This window comes from Mus caroli, chromosome 11 (genome assembly GCF_900094665.2).
Source record: "Mus caroli chromosome 11, CAROLI_EIJ_v1.1, whole genome shotgun sequence".
Classification (NCBI taxonomy): domain Eukaryota; kingdom Metazoa; phylum Chordata; class Mammalia; order Rodentia; family Muridae; genus Mus; species Mus caroli.
This window is the reverse complement of record NC_034580.1, coordinates 89,950,656-89,964,359: the sequence shown is the minus strand read 5'-3', so window position 1 is coordinate 89,964,359 and position 13,704 is coordinate 89,950,656. Positions and strand designations below refer to the sequence as shown.

General features: G+C 51.4%; 1 protein-coding gene across 1 annotated transcript in view; it reads left to right on the top strand.

The window, feature by feature from the left end:
- Wfikkn2 (WAP, follistatin/kazal, immunoglobulin, kunitz and netrin domain containing 2) overlaps window positions 1-5,202 on the top strand; it is a 7,117-nt gene extending 1,915 nt beyond the window's left edge. Inside the window, exon 2 of the mRNA XM_021178131.2 lies at window positions 2,035-5,202. Within this exon, the coding sequence (XP_021033790.1) occupies window positions 2,035-3,555 (1,521 nt within the window). The 3' untranslated portion in view covers window positions 3,556-5,202. The remainder of the gene's footprint in view (window positions 1-2,034) is intronic.
- The last annotated feature ends 8,502 nt before the right edge of the window (window positions 5,203-13,704 follow it).

The following is a 13,704-nucleotide window of genomic DNA, read 5'->3' as shown; positions in this document are numbered from 1 at the left end:
AGTGGTACACAGTGATAGGATGCTCTAGTGGTACACAGTGATAGGATGCTCTAGTGGTACACAGTAGTAGGATGCTGCAGTGGTACACAGTGGTAGGATGCTGCAGTGGTACACAGTGGTAGGATGCTCTAGTGGTACACAGTGGTAGGATGCTGCAGTGGTACACAGTGGTAGGATGCTGCAGTGGTACACAGTGGTAGGATGCTCCAGTGGTACACAGTGGTAGGATGCTGCAGTGGTACACAGTGGTAGGATGCTGCAGCGGTACACAGTGGTAGGATGCTGCAGTGGTACACAGTGATAGGATGCTCTAGTGGTGCACAGTGGTAGGATGCTGCAGTGGTACACAGTGGTAGGATGCTGCAGTGGTACACAGTGATAGGATGCTCTAGTGGTACACAGAGTAGGATGCTACAGTGGTACACAGTGGTAGGATGCTGCAGTGAGTGGTACACAGTGGTAGGATGCTGCAGTGGTACACAGTGATAGGATGCTCTAGTGGTACATGGTGTGGGGATAAAGGAACAGGGAAAGTGGCAACTCTCCCATCCAAGAGCTCATGCCATCAGAAGTCTGCCTTTGGAGAATCTTTTCCCCTGATACGAGCTAGTCTGAAATCCGGTGGGATTTAGGACCAGTAGGACTCTGGCTGGCTTTTCATGTTGTCTGGAGAAGGCACCTGAGGGCAGCTCAAGATCCACCTAGAATAGATACATTGTAACTCCTAAAGTGAAAGTACTCTAACTATTCCCTCCAGCGTTCCTTCACCTGGTCCCCAAGGGCTCTGATTCCCGAGTGTCCAGCCACCCCTGGACCTCTGGGCCCTGATGGAATTGCCTGGAAGAGAAGCCATCAGGTCGAAGAGCAGGTTTTCCTGTTCACAGGTCGCTGTGTCCCTGTCTACCCTCCATTCTAAAATTCTCTCTCCCTTGAACCTCAGCTCTGGATGTGACCCATCTCTGTCCTCAAGCTTCCCCTGTTGTGGCCCAGAAGCCTATGCCAAACAAGGGCTTCAAAACAAAGTCCTTATTCTGAACTGAAGGGGGGAGAAGAGTAAACAAGTCGAGCCGCCCAGCAGCTCCACACAGCCGTGTGGGGGGTGTTTTCCCCCTCTTAGCCCATGTGGAATGTCAGAAAGGCTGAAATCAAAGTGGGAAGGACAAGAGGCCAGTGTGGTGGGGACTAATTCACACAGTCACTACCTGGTGGAGGATTAGCAGCCCAGCCAGCTGCCCAGCCACACGGTGTGACATTGTGCAAAGCACCACATGCAATCCGCATTTGTGTCGGCTCCAGTTGGCATGTGCTAATTTCGAAGAATTAGAGTACAGCCTTGCATGACTCCACAGAAGTCAGAGGCGGATTACAGACTGGCAAGGTTTGCTGACACCACACAAGAGGACTTTACTTTTTTTTTTTTTTTTTCTGGTCACAAGGGTCTTTGACACCCTTGTGTATGTTGGTGTCTCCCAGGGGGGAAGATAGGTGTGGCTAGCCTTGAACATGGGTCCAAGATTCAACCTCTTCAAGTTAGCCAACACACCCTTACCCCAGTGGGAGAAAGACAAAAGCCAACCTCACGATGAAAGCCTAGGCGTCATCTGCATCACCAGATAATGTTCCCTTCCAGAATCCCTTAAGAGAGCTCAAAGCCCTTTTCTGCCACCTCTCCTCCCTATGGCTTGAGTGTCACCTCTCTGCCATGTTCTCACTTTGAAAATTGGTAGTGAGCACATAGGCCTCTTTAGAGGTCTGTGGCCCATCTCTTCCCATATTACCTGCTCTGTGACCTTGGGCAAGTTGCTTAACCTCTCTGGGCCTTAGATTATTATGTACACAGTGGTAAGTTGAAGGATGTTCAGGATCCTGACCGACAGTAGGTGTTGGGTCTCTGTGAGCTCTTATCTACATTAAGTGCTTTGTGTATTCACAAGTATAAGCCCCCATGATCCAACCTCTGGGGGAGAGGTAGGAATCTGTCCATTCTTGCTTCCTCCATGTTCAGAGCTGTCTCTCTTTCTCTGGCTCTTTCAGGAATGTGAGACCTATGAGAAATGCTGCCCCAATGTGTGTGGGACCAAGAGCTGTGTGGCAGCCCGCTACATGGATGTGAAAGGGAAGAAGGGCCCTGTGGGCATGCCCAAGGAGGCCACATGTGACCATTTCATGTGCCTGCAGCAGGGCTCTGAGTGTGACATCTGGGACGGCCAGCCCGTGTGTAAGTGTAAAGATCGCTGTGAGAAGGAGCCCAGCTTCACCTGTGCCTCTGATGGCCTTACCTACTACAACCGTTGCTTCATGGACGCCGAAGCCTGCTCCAAGGGCATCACACTGTCTGTGGTTACCTGTCGTTATCACTTCACCTGGCCTAACACCAGCCCTCCACCGCCTGAGACCACGGTGCATCCCACCACCTCCTCTCCGGAGACTCTCGGGCTGGACATGGCAGCCCCGGCCCTGCTCAACCACCCTGTCCATCAGTCAGTCACCGTGGGTGAGACTGTGAGTTTCCTCTGTGACGTGGTAGGCCGGCCTCGGCCAGAGCTCACTTGGGAGAAACAGCTGGAGGACCGAGAGAATGTGGTCATGAGGCCCAACCACGTGCGCGGTAATGTGGTGGTCACCAACATTGCCCAGCTGGTCATCTACAACGTCCAGCCCCAGGATGCTGGCATATACACCTGTACGGCTCGAAATGTCGCTGGTGTCCTGAGGGCTGACTTCCCATTGTCGGTGGTCAGGGGTGGTCAGGCCAGGGCCACCTCAGAGAGCAGTCTCAATGGCACAGCTTTTCCAGCAACAGAGTGCCTGAAGCCCCCAGACAGTGAGGACTGCGGAGAGGAGCAGACGCGCTGGCACTTCGATGCCCAGGCTAACAACTGCCTCACTTTCACCTTTGGCCACTGCCACCACAATCTCAACCACTTTGAGACCTACGAGGCCTGTATGCTGGCTTGTATGAGTGGGCCATTGGCCATCTGCAGCCTGCCTGCCCTGCAAGGGCCTTGCAAAGCTTATGTCCCACGCTGGGCCTACAACAGCCAGACGGGCCTATGCCAGTCCTTCATCTATGGCGGCTGTGAGGGCAACGGTAACAACTTTGAAAGCCGTGAGGCTTGTGAGGAGTCATGTCCCTTCCCGAGGGGCAACCAGCACTGCCGGGCCTGCAAGCCCCGGCAAAAACTTGTTACCAGCTTCTGTCGGAGTGACTTTGTCATCCTGGGCAGGGTCTCTGAGCTGACCGAGGAGCAAGACTCAGGCCGTGCCCTGGTGACCGTGGATGAGGTCTTAAAAGATGAGAAGATGGGCCTCAAGTTTCTGGGCCGGGAGCCCCTGGAAGTCACCCTGCTTCATGTAGACTGGACCTGTCCTTGCCCCAACGTGACAGTGGGTGAGACACCACTCATCATCATGGGGGAGGTGGACGGCGGCATGGCCATGCTGAGACCCGATAGCTTTGTGGGGGCATCGAGCACACGGCGGGTCAGGAAGCTCCGTGAGGTCATGTACAAGAAAACCTGTGACGTCCTCAAGGACTTCCTGGGCTTGCAATGAAGCTAGCTCGGCTACCCCGACCCTCCTCCGCCCACCCACCCACCCATCCACCCCTGCCCTCAGTCAGCCATCCAGGTGACTTGAGGTTAGACAGCTTTGGCTAAGAAAGAAACATTAGCTAATATGTGGGAAGAGCGCCACCCTTAAAGCCTCCGAAGTTTTAGCGCCATCTGTATGTTCTCTCTGCCTCTCCGTGGTCTCACTTTGAAAATGGTAGTGAGCACTAGCTCCCTTTAGAGGTCTGTGGCCCATCGCTTCCCATACTACCAGCCCTGTGGCCTTGGGCAAGTTGCTTAACCTCTCTGTGGCTTAGATGATTGTGTACAAAGTGGGAAGAGTGGTTGTACCCCCTGGGCTTAGAAGAGAGCAGTGAGCTAAAGGAAGTCGGGGAACCTCACAGGTTCTTTGGGTTCAATAAAATGTCTGTATCTCTGCCCCAGCCCCCAGCCTCCACCCCAGACAAGGTTTCTCTGTGTAGCCCTGGCTGTCCTGGAATTCACTCTGTAGACCAGGTTGGCCATGAACTCAGAGATCTGCCTGCCTCTGCCTCCTAAGTACTGGGATTAAAAGTGTGCACCACCATGTCTGGCTAGAAGGTCTGAATCTCTTATAGCTGAGAAGAGGGTTGGCAAAGGGAAGAAAGGGCATAGGTAAGTTGTTTCCCATGGGTGGTTCCCTCGGGGAGTCTCATCCCCCTTTCCTGACCCATGCCCCTCTGCCCAGTCGCCTAGCCTGGGGTCAGGAGGAGATGCCATCTGTATTGTAGAATGGTTTAGCTTGTATAGGAGGTATGTGGGAAGAGAGAGATAAGAGAGTTCGAGGATCATTTAAGACAACTGCCCTACTGCGTGCCGCCCCACTACATGGCTGTAGTCAGAGACCATTCACATCAAGGGTTGTGAACATCAAGAAGCCAAAGCATTCAACCTAGTCTCTAACTTATCCTAATGGAGGCTGAAGGGCCGGCTGCCTTTGTTATCACCACACCAAGCGAATCCATGTTTTCTTTCCTTAGCTGCATTGGCTTGTTTGTGTGCTTCTGTACATTTCAGCTCAGTGAACACTTCCTGGGTGCCAGGTGCTAGGACCATAGAGACCTGATTCTGCTCTACTGGCCGAGTCTGAAGGCAGTCCTGTGTCTCAGCTCCCCCAGGTGCCAGTGGGTGATTGACAGCGGCTAGGCATTTTTATCTGATGAGTCAGGTGCTTTCATGTGCTGTGGACTTCCTAGGAGAAGCCCAAAGATCTGTTTTGGTAGCAAGAGAAATAAGACAAAGGCAGGAGGATCAGGGGACAGCCTAGGCATCAGAGAGGAGGTGGGCCCAGGGAGAATGAATATTGCTCGATGCTGCCATCTGGTGGTGCATATGGGCACCTGCAGGCATCAGGAGGAAAGATCTATCTGGGTGGGGCCTAGGAGGGGCCTCTTGGCGATGGCAGCTCTGAGATCACTTGTTTCTTCTGATCCCAGATACAAAGGCACTGTGTAGATGATTTGGAACCCCTCTGTCATCTCTGCATCTGCCCTGTTCCCTCCTCAGCCCTTCATTCTGTCGACATCCCTCCAAAGGAAGCACTGTGGGATGCCCTAATGTCTTCCTCAAATATATGGAGGACAATAATAAATAAAATTTCAGTGTCAACTGCTCTACGTGTGTGGCGGAAGGGGCGGTGATCATGTCATTGACTCTGGTGACCTCTTAGGAGGGAAGTTTTGTCAATGGCACCATATTTGGGCCGTGAAGGGACACAGTAGCTTCTTAGGTCCCCTATAAGGCTCCTTAACCACACGCTGAAGAGTTTATGAGGTAACTGGAAGAAAACCTAACCAAGAAGGCAGGGTGACTTTTCCACACTCGTAGACAAGGAGCGCTATGGCCCCGGCCTGTGGCCTAACTGCTCTGTGGGGGACAGCAGGGATCAGGGCCACAGACAAGATCCTCCTGCCTCTAATACTGTGGAGTCTAAGTGTGAAGGTGGTAGGGACAAAAGCAGGGCAGGCAGATGCTCTGCTGTGACTTCTAGGGATGTCAGGAAGAGGCCTGCTCTCCAGCGTCCTCAGGGTGCCTGAGTTCTGACAAAGCTGGCAGTTGTGCATTTGAACCCAGGGAGACTTACTGTTGTTCCCCAGACCCAATCAAGAGTGTGGAACCCACAGCCTGTTTCATCCTCAACAGAGGCACCCCTCCCTTGCATTTCCATGGGGTTCTCAGGGCTATACCCAAAGGAGGAATTCAAGCCAGGCCCAGCCTGACCTAGAGCAGCCTCTTTCACCTAAAGGCTTAGGGGTGGGTGGGTGAGGGGCTTCTATTTCTAAGAGAAGTGGGGGCAGGGGGTGGGAAGGCCACACCATCACTAAAGGACACTGAGCAAGGAACTTAGCCCTCGGGATGACATGAACAATGATCACTTCCCAACCTAGTCAGACGTCCAGTGAGGGTGAGGACTGTTGCCTCACTCTGTCCATAGCAGCCTGGGGACACTGACTGAACCTGCTTCTAGGCCACAATATCCAACAAATACTCTCAGAGCCCAAGGGCAAATGCCTCCTCCCCAGCCTCACCTGTCACCTGCCGCTTTAGTTCACGTGTACAAAGAAGAGTCTAAACCCCACGGTTAAGTCCAGCTTGCTGTTCTGCTCCCCCTGGTAGAGAGGGAAATTCAGGGGAGGCTGACAGCACGGAAACTACCTAGCCCAGGAGACTCTGGCTCACCAAGATCTGAATCCATCCTCCGTCACTAACTTGCTGTCTCTGAACCTTTTCATGTCTTGCTCGCACAAAGAGTAGGAAGAACACTTACTTTCATCGTGTTGCTGCTATTGTTGTTGTGTGTATAGGCACACTCGCACACGTTCACTCACACTCACACACATGCTCAGGTGTGTGAAAGCAGGGACACGTGTGGCCATCAGAGGACAGCCTCGGGCGTCTGCCCTCCCCTTTCACTTGGGACTTGTATACACCACACAGCTGGCCTGGAAGCTTCCAGAGCTCCCATCTCATCACAGGAGCACTGGGGTTACAGATAACGTGCTACCTCACGCCTGGCGTTTTGTGAGTTCGAGATATTCACACTCAAGTCCCTGTGGTTATGAGGCAAGTGTTCACCACTGAGCCATCTCCTCTGCCCTGGATTTGTTGTTTTGCTCTAGACAGAGTCTCTCAGTGTAGCGCAAACTTAGCTCAGCCTCACTCCGCAGTCCATATTGGTCTCAAACTCGTGATTCTCCTATTTCAGTCTCTCAGGCGCTGAGATGACAGGTTTGTTCCACTACGATGCCTGCGTAGTCATAGCACTTAGAGAAACTTGGAATTCAACCCATTACCCTGTAAGAACATAGCCTGGCTTAGAGTGGTTCTTTGACCCTCTGAGGCTCCCTGGGCAAGGACCCCAGGGCCAAACACTCTACCTCATCGTTCTGGGCATTGGGCCTCTGCAGGCTTCTGATTCTCAGAGGACATCCGAAATGAGCCCCTTACGTGGGCTGATTTGGGGCTCAGGAGCTTTGGGCATTACTAGAGGATGTGTGCTTGAGGAGCTATGGCCGTCTCTGACCTGCTGGGTGAGGCTGACTTCTCTCTGGAAATGCCACCGTGCCTTTTCAGCCTTGCTCTCCTGAGCCGCCTTCATGCAATGGCCGACAACAAGCAAGTCCCCAGGCTGGGCAGTCACCTGGCTCAGTCTGCTAAACATGCCCTCAATCCTGCTCCAGGACACAAGGAACCCAAGGCCACCTGCAGCAAGGCCAGCCTCATGCTTTTCCTGCTTGTGGTGGAGCTCACCCCTTGCTATCTCGAGGCTGTATGGCTCTCCCTACACCTTAGCCTGCTCTCCAGGCCTTTTCTCCCCATCTAATCTATTTTCTAATCTATTCAGACTTGGCTGACACTAGACCGGAACCGTCCCCACCACCCCTAAGCAAGGCACTATGGCTTTGTTTACCCTCCTCCCTCCCAGCCTCCTAGGACACTCTGCCCCATTGTCTGGCCAGCTGCTCACTAGTCTGATGTCACCCTCTGGGCAGTGGCACCCGAAAGCTACCCAAGCACTAGGACAAAACCTAACTAGGGAAAGGGACAGAAGTAACACACGGGCGTGTGGCTGTTTCTTTCTTTCAGCTCTGATCTCCAACTGCTCCATTATGATAAATCGGACCAACAGTTTACCGGGTGGTGGCACCAAGCGCCTTCTCCTGGGGTCAGCACTGAGATCTCATGAGGCACAATGACATTTTCTAGGTAAGGAAAACTAAGGCAAGAGTAATGGGACATTTACTTAGCCATGGCCAAAGCACAGGGCTACAGTTCCACCACTTGGGAGTCAGAGGCAGGAGGATTTCAAGTACAAGAACAGACTAGGCAAAGAAAACCCATCTCAAAAACAAAGTTAAAACAAAAGAAAAAAGAAAGAAAGAAAGAAAGAAAGAGAGAGAGAGAGAGAGAGAGAGAAAGAAAGAAAGGAAGGAAGGAAGGAAGGAAGGAAGGAAGAAAGAAAGAAAGAAAGAAAGAAAGAAAGAAAGAAAGAAAGAAAGAAAGAAAGAAAGAAAGAAAGAAAGAGGGAGTGAGGGTATGTCTCGGTTCAAGTATGAAGACTCGAGTTTGGATCCCCAGAATCCACGTAAAAATCTGGGTACAAGCTGTGCTGGGGAGGTGAATTCAGGAGGCGACTGGGGCCTTGCCCCCCGCCAGCCAGCTAGACGAGCCGAATATGTGAACTCCGGGTTCAGTGTGAAATCTTGTTCCGAAAATATAGGTGGAAAGAGATGGTTCAGTGAGAAAAGGGACTTGCTGCCAAGCCTCATGACCTAAGTTCAACCCTTAGGTACCATACAGTAGGAAAACAAAACCTATCCCCACAAGCTGTACACACACACAAACAAACACACATGCTGTGGCATGTGCCCCTCACCCCAAACAAATAACTAAATACAGTAAGTTGGGGAGAAGCAGAAGAAGATACCAACACCTGCCTTTGGTCTCCATGTGTGCAGGCTTTGGTAGACATACCTGCATATTCACGCAGGCACACACAGAGGCACATACACACACACAGGTACATACACACACAGACACACACAGGCACACACACACACAGGTACATACACACACAGACACACACACAGACACACACACTCACACGCGTGCGTGCGCACACACGCATAAGCACACGTGCCTGCATGGGCAGTGTCTGGCTCCAGCTGGTCAGCCACCGGTGCATCACCCAAGGTCTGTTTACATCCTGGACACGTGACAAGCTTCCTTCACACACAACTGCAGTCATGGCCTAGATTCCCGAGCCAGACATCAGCCTCATGCCTCCTCATCCTTCAGAAGGCAGCTAGCTCCTTGGGGGAAGCCTCTGCTGTCCCTAGGCTGCCTCAGCCTCTTCAAGTCTGGCATGCCTCTAGGCTGGTGCTGACCCAAATCAGAGTAGTGGCCAGGGGCTCCAGGAACACTGTGGCTCAGCTCAGAGCTCGAAAGGGGGATGGATGGCTGGATACAGGATCTGGGAGGAGAGCCACAAGGGCCCACTGCATTTTTTTTTACTATCATGTGTCTTTCTTTCATCTCAGCTCCACTCCTGTAGCTGCTCCTCCTGTTCTAATCCCACCTTCCCAAGGAGCCAGGGCTTCTCCTCCTCTCTAGGGAATGTGTGAGTAATGCAGGCGGGTGGTGACAGGGCTCCTGGGTCCTATTCTTGGCTGTGCCCTCATTCTGGAATGCGCCCTGAGGTCAGTTGACACAGCTCTCTCAGGCTGTCAGGAGGAAGAATAAGCTCCCAGGGGTACCTCCCAAGGAGGAGTGTGGCCAGGCAGGTGGACGTGCTATCCAGCCCTCTCCCTCCCACATCTTAGGCTTCCAAGCCCCTTGACCTCTCTTCAAGGTCAGGTTGGAGTCTCTCTTCATATCCCAAGTTAACCAAGGACATCCAGATGTCTAACAGTAATGGATCCCTTCAAGCTCACTCACAGGAAGGGAATACAGGACTCTGTCCCAGCGTGTAACAGCCCAGACTGGCCCAGAGGTGGGACCTCTTCGCAGTCCATCACTGGCAAGGTGCTGGGTACCCCAACATACCGGTTTTATCTGCCCCTTCTGAGTCTTGAGGAAACTTCAGAGCTCTGGCAGGAGGAAGTTGTTGCCAGCTTGGTGGGTTTTTTGTTTTGTTTTGTTTTCTGGTTTATGGGAAGGGACAGCTCTGTCTAACAGACAGCTGAGGATGGTGGATGGTGGCTGACTTGTGTCCTTTGTATGTGACAGTCAGGACACAAGGCCTGAGTGAGAGAAGTACTTACCACAGAGACGGGCAGATGCTTGCGTGCCAACAATGCTGAGTTATGTCCTTCACATATGCTGCCGATCCGTCCCTCACAGCTCTCGAAGGTCTGTGTTCATTGTCCAGTTGACTAGACGTGGGAGCACCTAGGAGTCACAGCTCTGGGCCTGTCTTGGGGGTCGGGGGATGTTTCCAGGGAGGTTTAACTGAGGAAGAAAGACTCAGCCTGAATGAGGGTGGCAACATTCCATGAACTGGAATCCCAGACTAATATGGAAAGGGGAAAAAGAGGCTCTGGAGAGATCGCTCAGTTGGCACAGCGTTTATCTTGCGAGTATGAGGACCTCAGTTCAATGCCCAGAACCACCCCATCCCTACCCCCAGCACAAATCCAGCTGTGGTGACAAAGTTCCCAATCCCAGCACTGAGGATCTAGAGACAGGTGCATCCTTAGGGCTTGATGACCTTCGGGTCTGATCTACCTGATGACTCTAAGCCAGTGAGAGATTTACCGTCTGAAGACTAACATCTGAGGTTGATGTCTGGCTTTCACATGTACCTGACACACACATGATGTGTACACACACACACACACACACACACACACACACACACACGGAGTTTATAAGGAGGAGAAAGCCAGCCAAACACCAGCATTCATTTCTTTCTGCTTCTTCACCATACATGCAATGCAATCCGTCACCTTACACTCCTGCCGCCACCACCATGAACTGTGCTCCTTCAAATCCTGAGGTGGACTGAGCCCTTTCCTCCTCAAGTTGCTCTAATTGAGCATTTTTTTCCGCAGCAGATGAGTCGTGAATGCCCAGCCTTCTTTAAACTGGCATTATTTTATGACTTTGCTGTTTGAAGACCCCACCCTAACCTAGAGTCAACGGAAGGGAACGATAAAATGCCTCTGGGATTCGCTAACCCTAGGCCAGGCCACTCGGGATGTTGATCAGCAGTTGTTCAGTGGATGAATGGATAAAGTAAGTCTCCTGTGCCTTGTGGAGGGAAAGCTGCCCTCCCTGCTACCACCTCCCCTACTTTACACATGCTGACTTTGCGATACTAAATGTTTAAGGCAGCTCCCCTCACGTTGTAGGGTTAAGGAATGGAAGAGCCAATACTAAACCAGGGTTGGTCCAACTTTATGCCCTTTCCACAGTAGTACACACATTTGAGTCGTTTTGCTTAGATGCTGAGGCCCTCAGTGGTAGCTCCCTCTTGACTATGCTTGCCTGATATTTCCATCTGGTCCTGGCTGGCCTCTGAGGGGACTGAGCCTTACAGAAGGATTGTGAAGGCAGATTCTGCAGTACCCACAGCATTGAGTACACATGAATGAACTAAAAGGAAACACGGTTTAAAATGTAGTTCTTCAGTCCATTGAGGCATCTCAGGCGCTACAGTAGCGGTAGCGGCACAGTCTCACTGCCATATTGTGTGACACCAACACAGTCCTCCAGGGTGGTCCACCCAGCACAGCCCTCTCCTGAGCTAAAAAGCAGAATCATTTTCTCTAGCAGAGGACTCATGTAGTGGGTAGGGGCATCTCTAGTGTTCCTTAATGCTATGCGTTTGTCTTGCCAAGGACTCTAGAAGTTTCTATTTTTAGCCATCTGCTGGTATGTGGTCCCATGGTCTTGTAGCCAGCACTACTATAGTGGCTCTCTAATCATGTAAGCAGGCCCTAACTTCAGCCTCGAGATCCTCATGTCTTTTCTCCCAGAGGGCTTCAGGCAAATGAGGTTCAATATCCCAGAGTTCTTGAAGAGGTAGAAAAGTCAATATATATCCACGTACTTGCACATGTGGACACACACACACACACACACACACACACACACACACACATTGCTGTCAGGTGAAAGTGAGTCTACCAAAATGTGAGCTAATTATAGCAGAGACAGATTGCTGATTGGTAGGAACTAGAGACTCAGCCCTCCCAGGGCAGGACACCATGCCTGTGACAGCTGCCACCTCCCAAGCAGGTTGACAGTAGGCCAGTTCTTGGCATACTTTCAGAGACACGCATGCTGCCCTGTCATTTTGTTTCTCGTGGGGACATCCTGACTAAAGGTCTGAGAACTGCTTTATTTACGGTCATTGCTATTGTAATTGCACTGCTTAAGACTTTAAAGAGGTATCAAGCCAGGCCTGAAGATCCTGGCCTGTAATCATAGCTACTCCTGAGGTCCAGGCAGGAGGACTATAAGTTCAAAGCCTGCCTGGGATAGAGTGAACTCAAAGCCTGCTGGGAGCAGTTTAGCAAGACCATATGAAAAAGGAAAAAGGGGTCAGCAAAATGGCTCAGTGGGTAAAGGTGCTTGCGGCCAAGCCTGATCCCCAGGATCTACATGGTAGACGGAGAGAAGACACCTCTGACCAGTTGTGCAGTTGTCCTCTGACCTGCATACGTGTGTCCCTTACAAAATAGAGTCTAGTTATTTAAACACACACACACACACACGCACACACAGTAACACACGTGAGGCTCCTCAGAGCTGTCATGGATTAATTAGTAGAAAAAAATAAAGGGACAAGATATTTTGGCTTTAGGGTCCTCCAGCCTCCTTGCTGCCCAGCAAGAAAAGGTCAAGGTTATAAGCGAGCATCAGCTCCTGGGACAGACTGACTGGGCTCAAATACCAGCTTCGTGGCTGTGGGTAAGTGGCCCTCTCTGCCTGGGTTTCTTCTTCTGTAAACGGCATAATAATAGTAGCTGAACTGCCCTGCAAAAGCTGACGACTGTCCTGAGGCCGGTTGCTCCAGTTGGTTGGGAATAATTGCTTTTGCATGCTTCTGCCGATGGCTGGAACAGAAAACAGAGGAGAATGGCTCCCTGCCCACAGCTACCTTGGAGAACAAAGGGAGAGTAAATGTCATCTCCTTTGTTGGCAGTGAAGGGTCCAGGAGGAGGGTGGCTGGAGAAAAGAAGGGGAGGGAGGGAGAAAGAAAAGAAATAGAGAAAACTCCACCCCTATTTGACCATGAGCACTGGTTGGGCAGCTGATAGCCCAATAAACAGAGATGGAAAGACAACATAAATAAAGTGGGGTAGCTCTGGGCCTTTAGGGAGACACCCCCTCCTCCTTAGACCTTTCTCTCCCCTTCATTCCCAGCCCCAATGCCTAGGATCAGGGAGCCCTGTTCTTTTATTTCACTGCACAAGAAGCAATGGAGAAAATGTGGTAGCAGCCCCACAGCCCTGTTATAATCAAGAACAGACACGAAACTATCTTTTCCTCTGGTCAGGACACAGTGTGGTCCTAGTAATAAGAGAAGCTGGTGTTTGTGAACAAGCAGAACCCAGTGTCAGTGATACACAGAGGGTGACCCAGCTCTGCCCTGGGTCTCCGCTGAGGTGGTTCCCTGTGACCAATTAAACGTCTTGGAGACGGGTTTCTTTCCGTGACTGAGCGCGAACAGCGCTTAATGTGTGCTCCATGTGCATCATTAAATGTTTGTAACCCTGTGAGGTGTGTGTTAGTCACCTCCACCTAATAGTCACCTCATTTCAGAGATGATGAAGCATGCTCAGGGAGGTGGAACGATCTGCCCAGGTCCCTGAGCGAGCAGGGACCAAGCCTGGGTTGGCCGCCATGACTCTGAAGCCTATACATTTAGCCACCTGTGTAATAGTCTTCACCATAGATCAGGAATAGAAGGTGGATGACTCTGTCAGGCCTTGGCTTCCTCTCTGATCATAAGCCTTTCCTCCCAGGTTTCTCAAGAGAGAGCATGTCCAAGGTTAGACCTCCTGTACAGGTTTAAGTTGCTCTGTGTAAGAAGGAGAGTGTGCCCAATGTTTATATATCCAATACACTCATTGCACCAGCCCTGACAAGAAACATTTCCAATATT